Raw genomic sequence first — 26,418 nt, forward strand, 5'->3', positions numbered from 1 at the left:
AACTTAAATGACATTAGGTAAACAAGTTTTTAGAATATTCTGATTTTTTTTAATATTTTATGGACCCTTTATATTTTATACGATCTGGCCAAATGTGGATGGCCAAATCGTGAAACGTTGACGATTTAACGATCTGATCAAACTATGTTGGCCATTTCATGAAATGCGACCATTTCGTGGAATGATTGATCATATCATGAAATGAGCAAATTGGCAAATATGGCCACGACATATACATGATTCAGTAAAACATTGTAGTGATAAGAAGCGTGGGGTGTGATAACAGTTATTTTAAATGAAGCATACTTAATAAGCAGCACTCATTTACAAGTGGAGGTTGCATACTCCATTTCAACAGTTTTATTCTCATTTCTAAATATATCACGTGATGTTTTACAAAATAATAATTTTCATCGTTACTGTGCAGCAAATTTTAAAAGATGTCTCAGGCATTAGTAAGTATTATAATATTATATAGTTACACTATAAAATTATCAAAAAAAAAATATTTTAATTCAAGTCAAGATCTGATGAAAGCATTATTTTATGATTATTATTAATTGCAACACATACATACTAATTTTTCTTATAAAGTGGAATTAGTTTTGTTTGTTTATTTTTTTTTTTATTGAATGGGTTACAAAAGAACTGGACCGATTTTAATGATTGCTTCACTAGCAGAGTGCTACTTTATTAGGAAGTAACATAGGCTATATTTAATTTTGTTTTTATACTGGGACAGTCGGGACGAGCGGAATAATAATTTTATATTAAATTACTCTTAAATTTTATGACTAAAAATACAATTTATTATGATCATTAAAATATTGTCATATGTGGCTCCGCTCCTATTGGTCTTGGCGTGATGATATATAGCCTAAAGCCTTCCTATCTAGGAAGGTTACAAGATGTCTCAAAAGAAACTTTATATTTTGTGGATGAATAAAAAGAAAGTAAGCGGTGTATTGAAAAAATGTTTATCACTGCATAGTATAAAACAAAGTCGCTTTCTCTGTCCCTATTTCCCTATGTCCCTTTGTATGAATAAACTTTAAAACTACGCGACGGATTTTGATGCGGTTTTTTTTGTTTTTTTTTTAATAAGTAGATAGAGTGATTCAAGAGGGTTTTAGTATATAATTTATTAGGTTTTAGACAAAGCGGGTGAAGCCGCGGGCGGTAAGCTAGTTTATTATTAAAGTGAATAATATGGGAATTTATTTCTTAAAAATAATATCGTCTAAATGCAGTCCATTGCGTTTACGGCACTCATTTAATCGAACAGTAAAATTACAGTATTTATGACAGCTCGGCAGGTAGAAACAGTGATGGCTGCCATTTCGGGCAGATATTTTCTTTTAAAATGCACTAGAGAAGTTGGTTTGTTGGCATACACTTTAGATTTAAGATACCCCCACAAGAAGAAGTCCATGGGAGTTAAATTTATTCACAAATTATAAAAAGGTATATTAATACCTACTTATAATTTGTAGCAGATTTTTAGCTATTCCGAATTTGCCTAGATGATAATGATGATAATCATGTTGCAGGGGACTGCAGTGACTGTAAAGACATCACCAAGTGTCCACCCGCCTTTTTTCTGACTAAATACAAAAGAGATGCTGAATCCCAGAAGATTATTACGAACGCTTTCTGCGGCTACAATCAAGCTGAAGAACAGTATCAGGTGAAAACAATACCTACTTACATTATTATTATGATATACCTGCCTCATCATTGGGAGTCCAAAAATATTAGTTATTTCACACTTAAATATATTATGGTTAATCACTAAGAAATATAGTCTGATGAACTGAGGAATAAAGTAGTCTTCTACTGGCGAGAATTTTTTTAATATTATTATCACCAAATATCCCTGAAACCAAGAAGCCAGAGATATCTCGTCGGTCACTGGCCAGGTCAGTCTTCTGTATTTTTGCAATATGAGAATGATAGCATTTCATTTTCACGCATATCCTGTTAATTGCACGCCTCATAAGCGAAGCGTTGAGGTGGGTACTACTGTCACTTCGCGCAAAACATCTGATTTTTCAAACTTAAAATGTCTTTATGTATCATACATTGCACTTGTAAGATAATACATACACACACATATTAAGAAAAAACACTATTTTTAACGTTCATGATATTTTTGATGTCATTTTTGTTATTTAAACTAGTTAAAAAACAGTTTAAAAAAGTTCTGTCTTGGACGTCCGTGTGTCTGTATGTGCGGATCCTTTTTCTTGTTAACACGATAGCGACCGAAATACTTTACTAATCGAGTATTTTTTTTTCTCTTACGCTTGAGTATGCTCAGGAATAGAACCCTTTCATTTTTCAAGGTCTGATTCGATGTGGTTTAATTATTATTAAATAAACAAAAATAATAATTAATAAATATTTATTAAAAAAAAATTATGAGGCGTGCACTTTTGGATTTTCCAAATTATTTAGTTTTTATGGACGGTGGTGACCACTTAACATCAGGTGGCTCACCTGCCCCTTTGCTTGCTCTGACATAAAAAAAAGTGTTTGAAAGTGAACATGTAACTGATTTAACTATAATGTTTAGGTATAGAAGGCATTTCATGATGAACTATGTTTATCAATAGATCATTTCTTTACAGGTCTGCTGTTCCGATTTTGGCACAATGGAAATAATTGTCAAGTCTGGTATAGAACCTCAGGACACACAAAATAAAACCATTGATAAAAAGTCGTTGTTACCAGAATCATGCGGTGATATAAACGGCGACCGAATTGTTGGAGGCAGCGTCGCAGGCCTCTATGAATTCCCTTGGATGGCCCTTCTTGCTTATTTTGATAAAATAACGAATTGTTAGATTTTATTATATATTAGTGCTCTTTTTTATTATCCTTTTGTGGCATTTGTTCTGAAATTGTTTGGTCAGTAGTTTACACGGTCTATTAATTATAGACGGCTACGTATTTTATTTTAAACGTTTGTTAATTTAGCTAATATTCACAAAGTAAGTAGATGCATATGCCCTGTACCTCAATACATTTTATATATTAACGCTTATATTGATTCAGATATGGAGTTTAAATGCGGTGGCAGTGTAATAAACCCCAGGTATATTCTGACTGCCGCTCACTGTATAAACAACAGACTGTATGGTGTGCGTCTCGGAGAATATGATATAAGTACCCGTGAAGACTGTTATCAGAATATGTGCGAGACTCATATACAGGTAAGAATTAGAAAAAAAAACTGAAAGGTCTACTTAACATCCAATCAAATGCAATGTCTCAGGCATTGCGGTAGCACCTGCCATAAGGTGTTAGGTGACGCGTCCGCATTGTGGCCTCCTTGCATTAAAAAAGAGCTAGTTAACTTGCATGAAGTGATTTTTTTTCAGTTGTTTACGTTATACCTTCTCTATTGAGTTTTATTGAATAGACACTAAACTAATCTAATCCTGTAGTATCGTAACAAATTGAAATTAGATTTTTTTCATACTCTCCTTTTAGGGAGTTTTCTAAAGACAGCATTTATATGCGGATTTTTTTTTTAGGATGTTGGCATTGAAAAAACAATTGTACACGAGAAATGGAACAGAGCACTTAAAATTAATGATATTGCTTTGATACGTGTAGACGAAGACATCGACCTATCGTCTTGTAAGTATTTTACCCCAATTTTGATCGATGGATTCTGGTACAATTATTTATCAGCTAAGTTTATCAGCTAGAATCTCGGTGTTCATTTCTGAACATCGCTTATCCATAATTAACTTTTAAACCAATCACTTAACCCGTAAAATCTTTTGAACTTCTATTAGGTCAGCTGCGAAAAATAAAAGCCTTGGTCTGCAATCGCAGATTCTATGCATATCTCGATTACATTGCAAATTTTCACTAAAGCGTATTTTTCAAGTTTTTTAAGAAAAAGAAATAATAATTTAAAAATGTTGTGTGGTTTTATGAAACCACGGTAAAAGTGAAACTGTTCGAACGGTTCCGAACACTGCTTTGTGTAGCGCATGTCGCGTGACGGTCGGCTGCCGAGTAGGTATACCTACTCGGCAGCCGCGATACACGCGACATGCGCTACACAGACCAAAAAGTTTGAGACGATGTAATAAAAGTTTCACTTTAATAAACACACATACTTTCACTATAAACATAATTAAAAAAGTAAAATCTTAAGTATTATAGTTGATTACGGAGCTATGGAGTTTCTTGCCGGTACTTCTCCGTAGAAACTGCTTCCCGAATCGGTGCTAAATGGTAAAACTATGTTATGACGATTCAAAAGTGCTTCTAGAAGAAGTCTAATTGAATAAATAAATGTTTGTGTTTGAGTTTGATTATATTTTCTCTCACTCAGCTAATGTTCAATCCATCTGTCTACCAATATATCCAAATCTACAAACCAAAAATTTGATTGGTGAGCGAGCTACCGTGAGTGGATGGGGAACATTTGAAGCACGAGAATCTTCTGCTGTCTTATTGAAAGTTACCGTACCTATCGTATCCTGCGAGGAAGGATTTAGGTATGTTTGTTTACCTTTACACATTATAGTATTTGTAAAAATGATATTTAATGCACATGGTATTATTAACAGTAAACACATCTGCGCTGGTGAAAAGTACAGAGATAGCTGCGATGGAGACTCAGGGGGACCACTAGTTTTAGAAGAAAGCTATGGCGATTCAATTAGTATGGTTCAATTCGGTATAGTATCCTTTGGATCCCAAATATGCGGCGGATCTACTGATGCAAAATACACCGATGTTAGACAATACGTTGACTGGATTCTCGAAAAAATAGAACCGTGATTAATTATGGAACGTTAACGTGACGCACCTGAATAAAAACTATTGATTTTCATACAGATATCAAATTGTAGTATATCTCATTAAAGGTACACTTAAAGATATTTATATCGACACAGATAATAAGAAAGATATGTACCTACTAAAAGTTTCACAAAATGATTCTGTTGATAAATACCTCGTAGTTACGTATTATTAAAATATTTTTAATTATTTGTTTGTTTTATTTTCGACCTAATCCAGATGGTGATTCTACCAACATCTATAATTAATAAATTAAACCAATTTCAAAACCCTTATTGCTACCTACTAGGTAATTAAATAATAATATAAATATTATTAGTATTACCCAGTTAGTAGTTACCAGTACCCACTCATAAGTTAAGGATTTCCATTATCCTCCTGACTGCATCATCAAGTCAGCTCAATAGTACCAGATATCATACGTAGGTATACAAAAATTTAACTCCATCTAAATTTTTATTTAATTGATTTCCTAATTTATCGAGTTAAATAGATACAGTAAAATGGTAATAAAACAACATTCTTTAAGGTTATAATATATTTAATTATAAATATAAGAAACTAATTTTTACATTATATCATTTTAAATGGAAAACGGAAAACACTTGTTCTAACAATAAAATGTTATAACTTACCTAACACATACAATACAAAAACCTATTGTTAAATAAATGCTTAAGATCACTTACAAAACATAATCTAGTACATAATTAAGTAAAATTTAGGAATTGCTTTTTGTATCTAGTAAAGTTCACAGTTTGAGAAAGCTTATCCGTTTCTGCTCTTGGTGACGACAAATTCTTTTAATATTGCTTTTAATTTATTGGATGAGCTTATCCTACATCCATAAAATCTAAATTAATTTTGAGAGCAAATTTTAAATAAACCTAAAGCGCGTCACACACGGTGAAGATACTATGACCCGTGTGTCAGTGTTTCGGGTCATTTGTAACAGGATGGCGGTTCTACAGGGGTCTTAGTACGCAATGACAAAAAGAAAAATGATGGTCAGAACGCTGATACTGGATACCTTAAGATACTGTAATATAAAATTTTACAGTATTTTAAGATAAAATATTATAGTATCTTCACCGTGTGTGACGCGCTTTATTCACGTATTTGTAACGTTAGAATTATGAACTTAGATACGCTCATTACTTACATAAAACAGTTCATTAGGATGAGAGAGTTGTACATGTAAGTAATTAATACGTTCTTAATTTTAATTATTAATATACTGACTAGATTTCACTTTTCAACACCTTCGTCCTGCTGAACTAAACTATATATTTGGAAACGTTCATCGAATAAGCGAGACATTGCAATCTAAATTTCAGTTTAATTTTCACTTCGAGGTTTAAAATAAATACATTAAAAGTAGAATCACATAGCTATACCAAAATACATTCCAAGTTGGTCCTGCCCGCATACCTTAAGAGCGCTATATAGCGTCATTAGACCGCCTCCTTGGTTCAGTATGGTTAACGCGTCAGCGTAGAACCGAGGGCTCTTGGGTTCGAGTCCCGGTAGAGACCAAGAAAAAAATGTCTCGGTCTGGCAGGATACAGAAGGCCGATCTCTACTTGAGACGGATGATCAACTAACTACACTGGAAATATTACTATGCTATGAAAGTACTCAATCTACCATTGGGGACCTACACATACGTTACGTTCACTCTCAAATCTATTTATTTAACTCATTGTCGTAGTATTAGATGTTCTATAGTCTAGACTCTAGATACTATACTCACTAGGCATTGTATAGATTACCTAGGAAACAGATGTAATGAACGATAATATTACGATACGATAGTATTTTACATTGCCTAGGTATTGAACAGAATCACTTTAATAAATTAATTATGGGTACAGATTTCCTGTAAACATGATTCAGTAAAACATTCTAGTGATAAGAAGCGTGGGATGTGATAACAGTTATTTTAAATGAAGCATACTTAATAAGCAGCACTCATTTACAAGAGGAGGTTGCATACTCCATTTCAACAGTTTTATTCTCATTTCTAAATATTATATCACGTGATGTTCTACAAAATAATAATTTTCATCGTTACTGTGCAGCAAATTTTAAAAGATGTGTCAGGCATTAGTAAGTACTATAATATTATATGTATATAGTTACACTACAAAATTATAAAAAAAAAATATTTTAATTCAAGTCAAGATCTGATGAAGCATTATTTTCTGATTATTATTAATTGCAACACATACTAATATTTCTTATAAAGTGGAATTAGTTTTGTTTGAATATTTTTTTTTTTATTGAATGGGTTACAAAAGTACTGGACCGATTTTAATGATTGCTTCACTAACAGAGTGCTACTTTATTAGGAAGTAACATAGGCTATATTTAATTTTGTTTTTATACTGGGACAGTCGGGACGAGCGGAATAATAATTTTATATTAAATTACTCTTAAATTTTATGACTAAAAATACAATTTATTATGATCATTAAAATATTGTCATATGTGGCTCCGCTCCTATTGGTCTTGGCGTGATGATATATAGCCTAAAGCCTTCCTATCTAGGAAGGTTACAAGATGTCTCAAAAGAAACTTTATATTTTGTGGATGAATAAAAAGAAAGTAAGCGGTGTATTGAAAAAATGTTTATCACTGCATAGTATAAAACAAAGTCGCTTTCTCTGTCCCTATTTCCCTATGTCCCTTTGTATGAATAAACTACGGATTTTGATGCGGTTTTTTTTGTTTTTTTTTTTTAATAAGTAGATAGAGTGATTCAAGAGGGTTTTAGTATATAATTTATTAGGTTTTAGACAAAGCGGGTGAAGCCGCGGGCGGTAAGCTAGTTTATTATTAAAGTGAATAATATGGGAATTTATTTCTTAAAAATAATATCGTCTAAATGCAGTCCATTGCGTTTACGGCACTGATTTAATCGAACAGTAAAATTACAGTATTTATGACAGCTCGGCAGGTAGAAACAGTGATGGCTGCCATTTCGGGCAGATATTTTCTTTTAAAATGCACTAGAGAAGTTGGTTTGTTGGCATACACTTTAGATTTAAGATACCCCCCCACAAGAAGAAGTCCATGGGAGTTAAATTTATTCACAAATTATAAAAAGGTATATTAATACCTACTTATAATTTGTAGCAGATTTTTAGCTATTCCGAATTTGCCTAGATGATAATGATGATAATCATGTTGCAGGGGACTGCAGTGACTGTAAAGACATCACCAAGTGTCCACCCGCCTTTTTTCTGACTAAATACAAAAGAGATGCTGAATCCCGGAAGATTATTACGAACGCTTTCTGCGGCTACAATCAAGCTGAAGAACAGTATCAGGTGAAAACAATACCTACTTACATTATTATTATGATATACCTGCCTCATCATTGGGAGTCCAAAAATATTAGTTATTTCACACTTAAGAGATATATCGTAAAAACCATTTCAACCGCTATTTTCAAGATGGCGGCCGTGGGACAAGGGTGGCGACCCCACAAACTTGGTGATAGCTTCACACTGACCCCCCCTACACATCAAAAAAATAAAATTGCGTCCTCTAAAAAATGCGACCCCAAATGTAACTTTTCAATGGACCATTTGTAATCTAAGAGTATAGCATTGTGGTGCTTTGGCATGTATGTACAGTACTCCCAAACTAATAATGCGCATAGAAAAATTCGTGACTGTTCGGCATCTGTCATATTCCCCGAGCCTCCGAAGACGATAATATGTATAATGTATATAGAGTGGTTAAATGTATTTCTTCATGCATAGTTTATTAGTTTTATTGTGATTTTATAGTGTTTTACAGTTTGGCGAAAATTTGTAAAGGTTATATAGTGTTACTAAATGGTAAATTAATAAAAAAAAAAAAAAAAAAAAAAAGAGATAAGTAACGAAATTTGTTTCGATAATTCAATGTAAGTTAATAGCGAGGATAAGCTACACGATTGCGAATATATAAATGTTGTATTAATTTACTTGGAAAATTCTATATGTACTTAGAACTATTAAAGTGGCGTTACTGAAGCTGGCGTAATGATGGATGTATGGAAGGTTAAAATAAGACAAAGTTTATATTTAAAAAAATATTTGTGAAATCTAATCATTAAAATCCTCCGTACAATGGATTTACAGAATCAGGGATTATCTCTATTTCTGATATCGTAGAATGATCAGAACTTTCATTATGCTCTTATTCATTTTCACTTTCCCCACTGCTATCTGCTACCTGTGTAAATAATCATTTTACCGGAAAATTCAACTTTGAAACAAAACTAAGAAGGTATGTAACAGCAGCTCTATATAATTCCATACAGAGATAATCCTTGCGGTCACCACCAATATATAAAGACGACTGACGGTTTTTTGAATGACTGACAGGCTACCTTCACCTATCGCCTCAATTGTTTTCGATTGTTTATGACTCTGAATTCACTCCTATTTCTTTCAAACAAGGTGCAAGATGCAAGTGCATTGTTTAGGGCACTTCCGATTCAATGATTCGGGTGTTTCTGGAAATACGTTAATTATTAGCGAAGATCTGCATGCGCATTATTAGTGTTATTAATTTTGGAGTACTGTAAGTGTATGTAAGCCACATGTTTTATAATTAAATAAATAAATAAATACTCCTTATTTTAACTAAATATATCGAATGAAAAGAGATATCTATGTGTCTATTATACATTTTGATCATAGCAGTCTGTACAACAACTGACACAGTGTTTGTAATTCCTCTTTTTCGTTTTCATTTTTTAAAGTGTTTGGAATCTCTCTTTCATAGAAATGATATGTTCAGCAAAATTAATATTAATAATTATGTTATTTTAAGAAGAATGCAGCGATTGTCAAAAGTATACATTATGCCAACCCGCCCTAACTATGTTATCAACAAGGAGAGATGACGAAACTAAAAAAATATTTACGTCAGCATATTGCGGATTCGATGAAGTGTACAAGGTAACATATTATTTTAAGTCCTATAAATTAAATGTACCTATGTAAGAAAATTATTTAATGTAATAAAATGGAATCCAAAAGTTCCATTATGAGTCGTGCAAGAATTCTCCACAAAAGAACATGTTGTGTGTCACAATAATAAACGAACTGGCATTTTTTCTGGGTGCATCGATTCATATTGTAAATAGAACATCTATACATATAATAAATCTGTAGAAGGGTCAATTCTGTACATTGAAAATATTGAAAAAATAAATAGCAGGGGGTGTTACTGGATCGATACCAAACCCAAATATGTGATTAAAAAAATTTTTGTCTGTCTGTCTGTCTGTCTGTCTGTCTGTCTGTATGTGAAGACATCACGTGAAAACTAACGGTTCGATTTCGATGAAACTTGGTATAATTATACCTTATTATCCTGGGCGTAAAATAGGATACTTTTTATCCTGGAAAAATACGTAGAAAAAAAAATATCTTAATTTTTGGTCCGCCTAAAGCAAAGGGGGCGCAGGACTTGGAAAATTTTTGATGGAGTTGGTGTCATTATAACACCTATTTATTATTGTTTTATCGTAAAGATTACGCTAATATAAGCATGTTTTATAGAAAAAACTTTTTCTCTAAAATCAAAAATGGCCGAGATATTCGCCCTCAAAGATTGATTTTGCGCGTCGACGCCTATTACTGTGTAGTTTTTTTTTAAGAAACCTAACCTAACCTAACCTAACGGCTAACCTAACCTAAACCTAACCTAACGTAACTGTTGATTAGTTGCCTACGTGCAGCTCCCTTGAAAACCGTCAATCTTTGAGGGCGAATATCTCGGCCATTTTTGATTTTAGAGAAAAGTTGTTCCTATAAAACATGCTTATATTAGCGTAATCTTTACGATAAAACAATAATAAATAGGTGTTATAATGACACCAACTCCATCAAAAATTTTCCAAGTCCTGCGCCCCCTTTGCTTTAGTCCAACCTAATTTTTCAGTTTTATCTATAGACGTTGTTCTATAGAACCGCGAACACACGTTGCGTTACCCGCAGTGGATTCTTTTTTTTGTAAGATGTCATTGTCAGAGTTACTCAAAATGGAGAAATAAACCATCCACGCGAAGACGGACATCCGCGCGGACGGAGTCGCGGGCGGAAGCTAGTATAAAATAACTTTATATTGTTCCATCATTCCGTGGCATACTTTCAGGTATGCTGCTCGGATTTTATGACCAGGGTCCCTGCAAGCCTAAGTGATAGGAGTGGATCTGACGTGGACAATACAGAAAAACTTAAGTTACTGCCCGAGGAATGCGGCGATATTCAGGGATCTCGTATCGTCGGTGGAACAGTAGCTAGCTTGTATGAATTCCCTTGGATGGCCCTGATATCCTACAACACACGTAAGATTCAATTGATTGTTTTACTGTAGTCATTGAATTTAATAAAGCAGAAACTTTCGGAACACTTAAGATTTAATAAAGATGACGATGACAAGAGACAAAAAAGGGTGTGTTTGCCGAGTATAAATGTCAGAATTGAAACTTTTTTGGCAAGATTCAAAGACACCAAAATCGTCGCCTTGGAGTACCATGTAGTATTGCCATAACGCGACGTTGAAATTTTACTCTCAACGCGCTTATTGAAGTTTAACTTCAAAATACTTATTTTCAGGTTTTGGTCTTCAATTCAAATGCAGTGGTAGTATCATAAACAAGCGATACATCCTGACCGCGGCTCACTGTGTACAAGGGGAGGACATAGCTGGGGTTCGTCTCGGCGAATTTGACGTTCGCTACCGAACAGATTGTGTGGGGGAGGAACCGAACTTCGTGTGTGAGACGCATCTACAGGTAAAGACAAAACGAACAAAACAAATTGATAATTGTATTTGTCCTAAGATAAAAAATCCCATTTCACTGTTTCAATATTCACTCCTACACTGATGGACAATGGATATTATACTTTTCTCTTCAAAATCGTAGAAATTTGATAATTTTAAGTAGGTGTGTTATGTAGAATTTCTAAATTACCTTACCGTTTTCTTTTCAGGATGTAGATGTCGAAGAAAAAATCATACATGATGAATACCAAACATTACCATGGGTTAATAATGACATTGCTTTATTACGGCTTTCGGAGGACATTGACTTTAATCATAGTAAGTGTATTTCTTTATTTATTTCGATAAAACACGTAAATGTTATATAATATATCAGGAAAGATAACAAAAGGGTCCAGCGTCCACTTAGGTCGTTCAAAAAAAAACATTCACACCAGTTATAATCATCATTTGTATAATATATTTATAATATTATATATCTATTCTAGAAAATGTTGCCCCCATCTGCCTTCCGGTGTCTGAAAGCTTGAAGAACACGACTTTGAGTGGAGAAAGGGCTACTGTAGCTGGTTGGGGTCTCACCGAGTTAGGGCGGGAGTCATCCGTGCTGCTGAAGGTGCTTGTGCCTATCAAGAGCGAACAAGTTTGCCGTAACTTCTATAACAGGTAAGACTCGCTATTAATCCAAGATTGAAATACAAAGGTATATCTATTATGAACGTATAAGACTCTATGTAAACACATAGACAGAGCTGTGTCGCGCTATAATTGCTGGCTCTCGCGATAACTGTATCAAAGAGATCACATTCAATCAACTAATCGTGATAATAATCATATGCTATAAAACATCAGATTTTACAAACTGTATTAGAAAACATGCCAAATTAACCCTACTCATCATGAGGATGGAAATATTATTCACAGTCAATTTCCAATAAGACACAAACAACTATAAAAACTTTTATTCCAGATCATTGTTAATACTAGGTATACTTACATGAACCATGTGTTATCCAACAGGAAAGCAAATCGGAACGAAGACAGAACGCAGAACCAATTATGCGCAGGTGACCTCAACAAAGATACCTGTAATGGTGACTCAGGGGGTCCTCTTATGTTGGAAGAGGAATATAATGGTGTGGACAGATTTGTCCAATTCGGTGTTGTATCACATGGACCGAAACGATGTGGCTCCAACTTTCCAGGAGTGTACACAGATGTCAGAAACTTTGTGGACTGGATTTTGGAGAAGATGAAGCCTTAAAACATATTATTTTAAAGATTGAAATATTTTATTAGTTAGTAAATATATAATTGAACATCTGTGTTGTTTTAATTAATTTCTAAAAATTAGTTATTCTGAACTCTTTGATCTTTATTAATCGTATCCATCAGTTAATTTGGAATACTTTCTTTTCCTTTTTCAAAAATATTTATATTTACGTCATGAGTTCTTTTCATATTAATAATTTAGGTATGGTAATTAAAATAGGAAGTCATAATGGTTTATTTAAAATTAGAGTGAAACCTAGCGAGCCCTGAATATAAATTTTTATTACAATACTCTTTTAATTTTAATTTCATTGAGATTCCGTTACTTTTGTATGGAAACGCGCTCTTCTAGGGAAGCGCGCTACATCCTAGGCCACATTTCAGCTTACCACCAGGCGAGATCGTTGCCTGATAATACGAATTTTCAAACCTTGTTTACTAATAGTTTAAATACATTTTGGTGGCTAATCTCCATGCTAGGTATTAAAGCAACATAAAAGGTGGCTGGCTATTGATACATGAAACTGAGAGAAAAAAAACTCGCGAAAATGTGAAATAAGATAGAGGTTTCTAAGTAAGACAGTTTTTTTTTCTTAAATTAAAATTTGAAAGAATTTGAAATAATAGACCTAAAGTCGAAAAAAAATCTTTACTCTTCCTCAAAATGCTGCCTCTTCGAAAATCCACAAAAAATATTGAAAATAAAAAATTGAATGCAATTATTATTGTTACTTGTTATTAAAACGATACATAAACATATACTTCTTAAATAATTTTCTCTTTTTTTTCCCAGACAACATCTTACTAACCCGATTTTAATCCAGTTCACTGGAAGATAGAAAAGGTTATAAGGTTAAGGCTGATTACCATCTTGAAATTCCGATCAAAAAACCCACGATAAATTTGGCTTTTACGCGGAAGACAGACTAAGTACAATTAGCACACACTATATAACACGAATCTCGAAATTTATTTCGATTAGGTACATAGTCCCTAATCAGGAAAAAAGAAGTAATAACATTTTCTGTTCTCGATTATGGTAGGATTAGGGTGCTTTTCCACTAGTAATGTTTGAGGGAAATGAGTCGTGCGACGATGTCTAGCTGTGCTATAAAAAATTGTGGGGGTTTCCATCAAAGCTGTGCGAGGAAAACGTGCGGTGCGAGAATGCGTTGTAATGTCATCTATTTACTCAAAAAAATGTATACGGTCGAATTGAGAACCTCCACCTTTTTTGAAGTCGGTTAATGATAGAACTAATACCTAAACATAACTCGCACACTCTCTCGCTTGTTTTGTATGCGCAAAAATCTAGCACCGCTGAGCCGTTTTCACCAGCTGTACTAAGCGAGGCAAGGTAAATGAAGCTTTACTATTGGTTCTTATATATCTAGAATAGTTTATTAAGAAAAACCTTCATCACAATCCGATGCAAATTTATAAAAATCTAAACACTTTCTGACTTTGTTTAATAATATGTGGTGTTATACGAATATATTATTGTTTCTTTATGTAGGTACCCTGAACTCTCACATCCAGGATTCCCAAGACGATAAAATTTTCCAGTTCATTTTGAGATAACCTTATTGCTTCAAAAGTGAGATATTGCTTTGAGTTGCAAATTGTATTTACATCAAACGAACATAGAGCTAGAGCAAAATAATTCTTTCGTGATCTTTAAGTGTAAACGAAAACTCGTATTCAGTGTTTCTCAGTATTAGAACATTGCATAGAATCTTTTTGCACGCACTAAGAACAACGATAATATATCTCTCTACGCCTGTTAACACCAAAATAATTTGACATAATAGGGTTAGGGCGTATTCAGAAAGAAAGCTTGAAACTTATAAGCGCTTATAAGCGCTTATCGGCGCTTATAAGCGCTAGTAACCCGAGCAGGAAAATATATGAACATGCGCTTATAAGCGCTGATAGGCGCCGACAAGTTTCTTGAAACTTGTTGAAACTTGTCGGCGCCTATCAGCGCTTATAAGCGCATGTTCATATATTTTCCTGCTCGGGTTTCCAGCGCTTATAAGCGCCGATAAGCGCTTATAAGTTTCAAGCTTTCTTTCTGAATACGCCCTTAGAATGAGCAGTCAATCGTTTGATGTAAATGCACCGTTATAAGAAGATTTAAAAGGAGCTTGAAACTTGCTTTATTATTTTCGGCTAAATCAAACATCTACTTATAGGTATTTTTTAAAATGTATCTCATAAGGTAACCTGTTAAAAACTCGAATTTCTATTACCCGAATCTTAAAACCCCGAAAACGGTTGTTAGAACTGAAAGACAGATGTAATAAGTGACAAATTTTTTAAATTCTTTTTTTAATTTCCCAGATGAATCAATTTCCAGATGCACGAAAACTAGATTTTTAAAAAGTATTTTTTTGTTTCCGGTATTCTCATAATCCAGATCTCATTATACCAGATTCTCAGAATACTTTTTTTTTGTTTCCCATCATACCATTTTCCAAATAAACTATTGCCAAATTTTTATAATCTTTTTATTTGGTTCCCATATAATCGTATAACAGATAAATTACTATTTTCAGACGTCGCACAGGCTCTATCTTTGGAGCCTGTGCGACGATTTCATTGTAAAAATCTAGAATATCTGTGTACTAATTTGGTACAGGGAAACAAAGAAAATAAAACATTATTTCCTGTTACTAAATTCAGAACAGAACGATTGCGAAAAGGAAAAAACACATTTAACATGGCATAGTTATTGCATTACTTTATAATTATTAGTTTGTGATAATAAAAATATGTTTAATGCAAATATTTCAACATTGACGTAATAGTGGCGTAAAGGAATTATTTCAGGATTTAGTACGAGCGTTTACGCGGTCCGTGCGCTTTTTGGCTCAAATATGTGATTTTTCAAACCAGATTGTCCATCAACCACTTATCTTACAAACATATAAATTACTAATAATTTTAAGAAATGTTACTGTCTATGTTTTTTTTTTTCGATTAATATGTACAGTGTTTGTGAATATCATCAAGATAACTGAGCCGATGATTAATTAATTTCACTTTTAGTGTCAATTTCGAAGCTAAAAATATCATACAATACATTTGTTTCTGATAGGGACCTACACATACGTTACGTACACTTTCAAATTATTTAACATTCATTTCATTGCCGTAGTATTATGCTAGGCGTCCATTAGAGACGGATCGGGGCGGGTCGCATCGCAACGGGCCGTCTCTAATGGACGCGCTGTTTGCTCCTGCGTCCACCTGTACGGGGCGCGGCGGACCGCCTAGGCGGATTTTATCTAACAGACGCTCGTCGCTCACATCCTGCGTCCACTAGACGGGTCGGGGCGGGCTGGGCCGCAGCGCACCGCCGGCAGAAATCCGCCTGCGAAGCGATATCCGCCAATGCGTTGCGACCCGCCCCGACCCGATCCGTCGCTAATGGACGATGTTTCATACAAAACATAGGCCGGCGTATTTTTGCGTTGCGATGCGGCCCGGCCCGATCCGCCTAGTGGACGCCTAGCATTAGATGTAGGGTAGACTGAGTACGATTGAAACAAAGGACGGTTGAAACAACACGAATATCTCGCAAACCGTTGGTGGGGGGGTTAGGGGTCCAAGGGGAAAAAGAAGCGCACAACTGTTCTAAACACGAACCACAATGTTGCGTCGATCTCCGCGCGCTTCAGCTGATTTTATAAGACCCTATTGTGTTTTTATGACCAATAGTAGGTAAGTATTTTTGCTTGGAGATTTTTCCAATTATTGGCGTTTCTATTTAAGTGACAGTATGAAGTGTGCGTTTTTGTTTGAAGTGAATCTTGTGGAATATGACATTGTGACTAGTTTTTGTGTACCATTGTTGTTACAATTACTATAACTGTATTTTACCTAAAGTAGGAGTTGGGGACGGTTGAAACAATTTTTTTGGGTACGGTTAAAACATTGTTTTAATTATTTTTTGTTTTTTTAGATGCCGATAGTACGTGTAAGAGAGATTTCGGGAAGACAAATAGACTTATCGAAGTACAAAGACGAATATGAGGAGGTGAAAACCGGAAAATGATTGCGATAATTAGCAGAGAAGCACGATAATTAGCTTCTAAGGTAAATTCCAATGCGAGATGACTCTGGCGAGCAAGAAAATCAAAAAATGGGATATAATAGAGGATATAACAATATAAGGTATAATAATAGAGGGCGAAAAATCAGGAAGTCTACTATTTACACTGACACACCAGATAAGGAAGAGATAAAAAAGAGCAAGAATAAATATTGAAACGAACAAGAGCTAAGCAAGTGAAGAAACGATTGGATAGAGGAAAAAGGAAGATATTTGATGGAGGAAAATGTAAAAGAAACACCATAAAAGCAAAAAAGAAAAATGTACAAGAGGAGATATCATCACAAGTTGAGGAGTAGGTTATTCTTCGTCTTGTTTTTATGTCACCATATTTAGAGAGCAGACCTTAGTGTAAAAGAGTTACTTAATTATTATTAGATTTAAAATAAACAATCAATAAAACATATTTTAATACTATTGCACGCCTCATAAGCGAAGCGTTGAGGTGGGTACTACTGTCACTTCGCGCAAAACATCTGATTTTTCAAACTTAAAATGTCTTTATGTATCATACATTGCACTTGTAAGATAATACATACACACACATATTAAGAAAAAACACTATTTTTAACGTTCATGATATTTTTGATGTCATTTTTGTTATTTAAACTAGTTAAAAAACAGTTTAAAAAAGTTCTGTCTTGGACGTCCGTGTGTCTGTATGTGCGGATCCTTTTTCTTGTTAACACGATAGCGACCGAAATACTTTACTAATCGAGTCTTTTTTTTTCTCTTACGCTTGAGTATGCTCAGGAATAGAACCCTTTCATTTTTCAGGGTCTGATTCGATGTGGTTTAATTGTTATTAAATAAACAAAAATAATAATTAATAAATATTTATTAAAAAAAATTATGAGGCGTGCACTTTTGGATTTTCCAAATTATATTTTGTATTATTCGCATATTTTTCAACTGACCCCAATCACTGTTTCAACCGCCCCTGGTATGGGGACGGTTGAAACAAATCGGATTTATTTTTTAAATTTGATCTACTATTTAAAATAATACACCTGGAACTAAAACCACAGTGCCTATTAGTAGACAGATATACATGCTCTTTTATATAACATATATTTTTCATCGCTCGGGTTATAAAAAGCAAAGTTATGGTCGTTATAAGTGAAATTGTTTCAACCGTACCCAGTCTACCCTACTATAGTCTAGATACTAGACTAGGCATTGTATAGATTACATATATATTACCTATAGGAAACAGACGTAATTAACCCTCAACTACCTGACCGGAGTCTCTCGGACTCCAGCAGTCTTATTTTTGTCTATATCTTTACAAGCAAATGTATTTGAACGGTGTGCGTCCGTGTACCTTCGCCCCTCTGCCTGCAGTACCGCCCCTGAACTCGTCGAGGTCATACGCGCGCGCGCTGTGTTTTGGTGAGTAAAAAACTATGTCGTGGAGTCTGAGAGACTCCAGGTAGGTAGTTACGTGACTATTTCATGAAACTTTTTTTTTCTGTTTTAGTTCAAAATGACCTCGAATGATAAAAATATTGATCGTTGGTTGGAGGAGGACCTTTCCTCGAACGAAGAAGAATGTTTTGATGAACTGTGCAGTGGACACGAGGAAGATATTGAAGAAAATTGTGTTCTTCCCTGTGATTCTGCATCTGATACAGAGATGCAGATGCAGGATGTAGTTATGAAGCACCTGAAAAGTTGGCAATACGCAAGTACTACTTCACATGTGACCCGAAAAAAAAAACTTAAGACGCAGTACTTGTGTTTCATATATAAGAAGCCTACATGCCTGCAGTGCTCCTACACGGCGTGCTCAATGTGCCGGGAAAAATTGTAAAGTTTGAGCCTTGCAATTTTAAAATAAAAAATTCTTTTTTGCCAAAAATTTGTGTCACATTATGTTGATTAGTTACTAAACTTTAAACAATTTATGAAGAGAGTTCCTAATTTTTGTTAGTTTTTTTAAAGATCTCATTTATTAAAAGTGTAAAATTTTTTAAAAAATTTTGCTTACTTTAAAAAAAAGTGTAGTTTTTAAGTATAAGCCATAAGGTTATATGTATTTTTTTTACTTTTAAGAAATAAAGAAGTGTTCAAGCTATAACATGTTTCTTTTAATTTATTTTCATTTATAATAGTTTTTGTTTATTAAGAGTTCAAAGTATGGGAGTCTGAGAGACTCCAAGTAGGTAGTTACGTATAAGAAATTAGGGTCAGGTAGTAGAGGGTTAACGATAATATTACGATACGATAGTATTTTACATTGGCTAGGTATTGAACTGAATCACTTTAATAAATTAATTATGTGTACCGATTTCCTGTATAATATGTCGTGGCCATATCGTACATTTGCTCATTTCATGAAATGATTGGCCATTTCACGAAATGGTCGCTAATCGTGAAATGGCCAATTTAGTTTGGCCACATCGTGATGTGGCTTGAGCAGATCAATGATAAGAAATCGTTTCACGATATGGCCAACTAAACGCGCGGTTTTTTCATGAAATGATCAAAATTATTTGATCATATCGTAAAATACATAGTTACATTAATCATTGGTAGAGGCGCTGCAAGCTCTGTGTTTATGTGATAAGATGGCGGCCGCTGGCGAAAATTTAATTATTCACAGTTAAAAACTTCATAATTCGTTTAATAACAATATGAAGAAAGTCATAGCAAAGAATTTACGACGAAAAGGTTCGAGTACTATGGAAAATGTGGATATCTTATATGTAAAGAAGAAAAAATGTGTCTAAAATAAAATAATTTAAGACGCATTTTTTCTTTTAGGATATTATACATATATTTATATATTTTACTATATTATTATAATTATTGTTTGTTTTTTAAAAGGCGACCCGCTTCTGGCATTCCGCTTCGTTGTTTATCAAAGTCTAACCTAACCTAACTGTTTTTTATTGCAAAAACGCCTTCTGGCATTCGCCGGCCGCTGCCGCGGCACTAACTTAAATGACATTAGGTAAACAAGTTTTTAGAATATTCTGATTTTTTTTAATATTTTATGGACCCTTTATATTTTATACGATCTGGCCAAATGTGGATGGCCAAATCGTGAAACGTTGACGATTTAACGATCTGATCAAACTATGTTGGCCATTTCATGAAATGCGACCATTTCGTGGAATGATTGATCATATCATGAAATGAGCAAATTGGCAAATATGGCCACGACATATACATGATTCAGTAAAACATTGTAGTGATAAGAAGCGTGGGGTGTGATAACAGTTATTTTAAATGAAGCATACTTAATAAGCAGCACTCATTTACAAGTGGAGGTTGCATACTCCATTTCAACAGTTTTATTCTCATTTCTAAATATATCACGTGATGTTTTACAAAATAATAATTTTCATCGTTACTGTGCAGCAAATTTTAAAAGATGTCTCAGGCATTAGTAAGTATTATAATATTATATAGTTACACTATAAAATTATCAAAAAAAAATTATTTTAATTCAAGTCAAGATCTGATGAAAGCATTATTTTATGATTATTATTAATTGCAACACATACATACTAATTTTTCTTATAAAGTGGAATTAGTTTTGTTTGTTTATTTTTTTTTTATTGAAAGGGTTACAAAAGTACTGGACCGATTTTAATGATTGTTTCACTAACAGAGTGCTACTTTATTAGGAAGTAACATAGGCTATATATAATTTTGTTTTTATCCTGGGACAGTCGGGACGAGCGGAATAATAATTTAATATTAAGTAAATTACTCTTTTTAATGACTAAAAATACAATTTATTATGTTCATTAAAATATTGTCATATGATATAGGTATAGCCTATATCATATCTTCCTATCTATGAAGGTTTAAGGCTATATATCATCACGCTTTCGGTGTTAGATAGCCCATTCATGTAATTCCATGGGCTATCTAACACCGAAAGAATTTTTCAAATCGGGTCAACAGTTCCTGAGATTTGCGCGTTCAAACAAACAAACAAACTCTTCAGCTTTATAATATTAGTATATGTATATTATAAATACCTAATACTTATTTTTCCTAATTTATATTATCTACTACCTAGTATAAGATACAATTAATTATTATTCATTAGGAGTACACATTGGTTGGACATAATATCGCACTCGTTCCAATATTATTATTATTATTTCTTTTATTAAAAAGGTACTAATTATTGTTGTTGATATTTAAAATATATTCCGTTTTAGAGCTCAATTACATTCCTTCATATAACACTAGGCTGTTAGCCCTGGAGCGTCTCTGTTCCAGTAATTGTGTCTGTCCTTTTTTATTTTTATTTTAGGGTTAAAAGTATCCTATGTCCTTCTGCGGAGGTAGCTTTGAACCCTGGTTCCAAATCTCGTTTCGGCAAAATCTGTTGAGCCATTCTTGAGAATTATAAATAGAATAACTTATAACACGGCTTTCTTATACATATTATGTTATAGTCAAACCCCGAAGCTCGGGCACTCGTAGGTTAGACTAGTCAAACCTTAGGTCTGGCATAATGACTTTGTCATAGCCCAAATAAATGTAATATTTCGGCCTTTTACTAAACAAATTTCGGCAGTCGTTGTCTAGCTGAGGCGTCTTATGCGCGTGCGATGCCTATGCTGCGTTCGCCAACGCCCGAGACTGCTGCTGACTTCAGTCAAAGCCTTTGAAATACATTTTAATATCACCCTTTGACTCAAAGAGTGATATTAAAATGTATTTCGAGGATTGCCCGATGGCTTTTGCCAAACCTAAGATAAACCAGTCCTTCCGCGAAGAGATTGTGTTTCGGGATTTAACTATAACACATAATATACCTACTTATAATTTGTAACAGATTTTTAGCTATTCCGAATTTGCCTAATTAATAATGATGATAATCATGTTGCAGGGAACTGCAGTGACTGTAAAGACATCACCAAGTGTCCACCCGCCTTGTTTCTGATTAAATACAAAAGAGATAATGATACCCAGAAGATTATTACGAACGCTTTCTGTGGCTACAAACAAGCTGAAGCACAGGTGAAAACATTACCTACTTACATTATTGTTATGATATACATGCCTCATCATTGGGAGTCAAAAAATATTAGTTATTTCACACTTAAATATATTATGGTTAATCACTAAGAAATATAGTCGGATGAACTGAGGAATAAAGTAGTCCTCTACTGGCGAGAAATTTTTTAATATAATTATCACCAAATATCCCTGAAATTTTTGCAATATGAGAATTATAGCATTTCATTTTCAGGCATATCCTGTTAATTTTGAAAGTGAACATGTAACTGATTTAACCATAATGTTTAGGTATAGCAGGAGTTTCATGATGAACTGTTTATCTATAGATCATATCTTTACAGGTCTGCTGTTCCGATTTTGGCACAATGGAAAACTTAATTGTCAAGTCTGGTATAGAACCTCAGGACACACAAAATAAAACCATTGATAAAAAGTCGTTGTTATCAGAATCATGCGGTGATATAAACGGCGACCGAATTGTTGGAGGCAGCGTCGCAGGCCTCTATGAATTCCCTTGGATGGCCCTTCTTGCTTATTTTGATAAAATAACGAATTGTTAGATTTTATTATATATTAGTGCTCTTTTTTATTATCCTTTTGTGGCATTTGTTCTGAAATTGTTTGGTCAGTAGTTTACACGGTCTATTAATTATAGACGGCTACGTATTTTATTTTAAACGTTTGTTAATTTAGCTAATATTCACAAAGTAAGTAGATGCATATGCCCTGTACCTCAATACATTTTATATATTAACGCTTATATTGATTCAGATATGGAGTTTAAATGCGGTGGCAGTGTAATAAACCCCAGGTATATTCTGACTGCCGCTCACTGTATAAACAACAGACTGTATGGTGTGCGTCTCGGAGAATATGATATAAGTACCCGTGAAGACTGTTATCAGAATATGTGCGAGACTCATATACAGGTAAGAATTAGAAAAAAAAACTGAAAGGTCTACTTAACATCCAATCAAATGCAATGTCTCAGGCATTGCGGTAGCACCTGCCATAAGGTGTTAGGTGACGCGTCCGCATTGTGGCCTCCTTGCATTAAAAAAGAGCTAGCTAACTTGCATGAAGTGATTTTTTTTCAGTTGTTTACGTTATACCTTCTCTATTGAGTTTTATTGAATAGACACTAAACTAATCTAATCCTGTAGTATCGTAACAAATTGAAATTAGATTTTTTTCATACTCTCCTTTTAGGGAGTTTTCTAAAGACAGCATTTATATGCGGATTTTTTTTTTAGGATGTTGGCATTGAAAAAACAATTGTACACGAGAAATGGAACAGAGCACTTAAAATTAATGATATTGCTTTGATACGTGTAGACGAAGACATCGACCTATCGTCTTGTAAGTATTTTACCCCAATTTTGATCGATGGATTCTGGTACAATTATTTATCAGCTAAGTTTATCAGCTAGAATCTCGGTGTTCATTTCTGAACATCGCTTATCCATAATTAACTTTTAAACCAATCACTTAACCCGTAAAATCTTTTGAACTTCTATTAGGTCAGCTGCGAAAAATAAAAGCCCTGGTCTGCAATCGCAGATTCTATGCATATCTCGATTACATTGCAAATTTTCACTAAAGCGTATTTTTCAAGTTTTTTAAGAAAAAGAAATAATAATTTAAAAATGTTGTGTGGTTTTATGAAACCACGGTAAAAGTGAAACTGTTCGAACGGTTCCGAACACTGCTTTGTGTAGCGCATGTCGCGTGACGGTCGGCTGCCGAGTAGGTATACCTACTCGGCAGCCGCGATACACGCGACATGCGCTACACAGACCAAAAAGTTTGAGACGATGTAATAAAAGTTTCACTTTAATAAACACACATACTTTCACTATAAACATAATTAAAAAAGTAAAATCTTAAGTATTATAGTTGATTACGGAGCTATGGAGTTTCTTGCCGGTACTTCTCCGTAGAAACTGCTTCCCGAATCGGTGCTAAATGGTAAAACTATGTTATGACGATTCAAAAGTGCTTCTAGAAGAAGTCTAATTGAATAAATAAATGTTTGTGTTTGAGTTTGATTATATTTTCTCTCACTCAGCTAATGTTCAATCCATCTGTCTACCAATATATCCAAATCTACAAACCAAAAATTTGATTGGTGAGCGAGCTACCGTGAGTGGATGGGGAACATTTGAAGCACGAGAATCTTCTGCTGTCTTATTGAAAGTTACCGTACCTATCGTATCCTGCGAGGAAGGATTTAGGTATGTTTGTTTACCTTTACACATTATAGTATTTGTAAAAATGATATTTAATGCACATGGTATTATTAACAGTAAACACATCTGCGCTGGTGAAAAGTACAGAGATAGCTGCGATGGAGACTCAGGGGGACCACTAGTTTTAGAAGAAAGCTATGGCGATTCAATTAGTATGGTTCAATTCGGTATAGTATCCTTTGGATCCCAAATATGCGGCGGATCTACTGATGCAAAATACACCGATGTTAGACAATACGTTGACTGGATTCTCGAAAAAATAGAACCGTGATTAATTATGGAACGTTAACGTGACGCACCTGAATAAAAACTATTGATTTTCATACAGATATCAAATTGTAGTATATCTCATTAAAGGTACACTTAAAGATATTTATATCGACACAGATAATAAGAAAGATATGTACCTACTAAAAGTTTCACAAAATGATTCTGTTGATAAATACCTCGTAGTTACGTATTATTAAAATATTTTTAATTATTTGTTTGTTTTATTTTCGACCTAATCCAGATGGTGATTCTACCAACATCTATAATTAATAAATTAAACCAATTTCAAAACCCTTATTGCTACCTACTAGGTAATTAAATAATAATATAAATATTATTAGTATTACCCAGTTAGTAGTTACCAGTACCCACTCATAAGTTAAGGATTTCCATTATCCTCCTGACTGCATCATCAAGTCAGCTCAATAGTACCAGATATCATACGTAGGTATACAAAAATTTAACTCCATCTAAATTTTTATTTAATTGATTTCCTAATTTATCGAGTTAAATAGATACAGTAAAATGGTAATAAAACAACATTCTTTAAGGTTATAATATATTTAATTATAAATATAAGAAACTAATTTTTACATTATATCATTTTAAATGGAAAACGGAAAACACTTGTTCTAACAATAAAATGTTATAACTTACCTAACACATACAATACAAAAACCTATTGTTAAATAAATGCTTAAGATCACTTACAAAACATAATCTAGTACATAATTAAGTAAAATTTAGGAATTGCTTTTTGTATCTAGTAAAGTTCACAGTTTGAGAAAGCTTATCCGTTTCTGCTCTTGGTGACGACAAATTCTTTTAATATTGCTTTTAATTTATTGGATGAGCTTATCCTACATCCATAAAATCTAAATTAATTTTGAGAGCAAATTTTAAATAAACCTAAAGCGCGTCACACACGGTGAAGATACTATGACCCGTGTGTCAGTGTTTCGGGTCATTTGTAACAGGATGGCGGTTCTACAGGGGTCTTAGTACGCAATGACAAAAAGAAAAATGATGGTCAGAACGCTGATACTGGATACCTTAAGATACTGTAATATAAAATTTTACAGTATTTTAAGATAAAATATTATAGTATCTTCACCGTGTGTGACGCGCTTTATTCACGTATTTGTAACGTTAGAATTATGAACTTAGATACGCTCATTACTTACATAAAACAGTTCATTAGGATGAGAGAGTTGTACATGTAAGTAATTAATACGTTCTTAATTTTAATTATTAATATACTGACTAGATTTCACTTTTCAACACCTTCGTCCTGCTGAACTAAACTATATATTTGGAAACGTTCATCGAATAAGCGAGACATTGCAATCTAAATTTCAGTTTAATTTTCACTTCGAGGTTTAAAATAAATACATTAAAAGTAGAATCACATAGCTATACCAAAATACATTCCAAGTTGGTCCTGCCCGCATACCTTAAGAGCGCTATATAGCGTCATTAGACCGCCTCCTTGGTTCAGTATGGTTAACGCGTCAGCGTAGAACCGAGGGCTCTTGGGTTCGAGTCCCGGTAGAGACCAAGAAAAAAATGTCTCGGTCTGGCAGGATACAGAAGGCCGATCTCTACTTGAGACGGATGATCAACTAACTACACTGGAAATATTACTATGCTATGAAAGTACTCAATCTACCATTGGGGACCTACACATACGTTACGTTCACTCTCAAATCTATTTATTTAACTCATTGTCGTAGTATTAGATGTTCTATAGTCTAGACTCTAGATACTATACTCACTAGGCATTGTATAGATTACCTAGGAAACAGATGTAATGAACGATAATATTACGATACGATAGTATTTTACATTGCCTAGGTATTGAACAGAATCACTTTAATAAATTAATTATGGGTACAGATTTCC

The 26,418-nt window shown here is 33.8% G+C and overlaps 3 protein-coding genes across 4 annotated transcripts; all 3 read left to right on the plus strand.

The window, feature by feature from the left end:
- Positions 1 to 311: 311 nt before the first annotated feature.
- Positions 312 to 5,016, plus strand: LOC149900540 (spaetzle-processing enzyme-like). Its single transcript, XM_090112343.1, has 7 exons — positions 312 to 455; positions 1,551 to 1,687; positions 2,631 to 2,841; positions 3,058 to 3,215; positions 3,540 to 3,645; positions 4,355 to 4,520; positions 4,593 to 5,016. Exons 1-7 carry the CDS (start codon positions 389 to 391, stop codon positions 4,804 to 4,806), a joined length of 1,059 nt encoding a protein of 352 aa, XP_089968469.1. The 5' UTR covers positions 312 to 388; the 3' UTR covers positions 4,807 to 5,016.
- Positions 5,017 to 6,783: 1,767 nt separating this feature from the next.
- Positions 6,784 to 24,727, plus strand: LOC149900541 (melanization protease 1-like). 2 transcript variants are annotated; one of them, XM_090112197.1, is made up of 7 exons: positions 6,784 to 6,936; positions 8,023 to 8,159; positions 22,339 to 22,552; positions 22,769 to 22,926; positions 23,251 to 23,356; positions 24,066 to 24,231; positions 24,304 to 24,727. In XM_090112197.1, exons 1-7 carry the CDS (start codon positions 6,870 to 6,872, stop codon positions 24,515 to 24,517), a joined length of 1,062 nt encoding a protein of 353 aa, XP_089968323.1. In that variant the 5' UTR covers positions 6,784 to 6,869; the 3' UTR covers positions 24,518 to 24,727. The 2 variants fall into 2 exon arrangements, with proteins under 2 accessions (XP_089968323.1, XP_089968324.1); XM_090112198.1 differs by lacking the exons at positions 6,784 to 6,936; positions 8,023 to 8,159 and adding exons at positions 20,260 to 20,402; positions 21,867 to 21,997.
- On the plus strand, positions 9,641 to 12,942 carry LOC149900542 (CLIP domain-containing serine protease HP8-like). Its single transcript, XM_090112200.1, has 6 exons — positions 9,641 to 9,785; positions 10,987 to 11,179; positions 11,451 to 11,629; positions 11,829 to 11,937; positions 12,108 to 12,285; positions 12,640 to 12,942. The coding sequence occupies exons 1-6, from the start codon at positions 9,708 to 9,710 to the stop codon at positions 12,881 to 12,883; spliced, it is 981 nt and encodes a 326-aa protein (XP_089968326.1). The 5' UTR covers positions 9,641 to 9,707; the 3' UTR covers positions 12,884 to 12,942.
- Positions 24,728 to 26,418: the final 1,691 nt, after the last annotated feature.

This window comes from Colias eurytheme, chromosome 18 (assembly GCF_061535395.1).
Source record: "Colias eurytheme isolate Ceu_HAF_F1 chromosome 18, ilColEury1 Martin Lab GWU primary, whole genome shotgun sequence".
Taxonomy (NCBI): domain Eukaryota; kingdom Metazoa; phylum Arthropoda; class Insecta; order Lepidoptera; family Pieridae; genus Colias; species Colias eurytheme.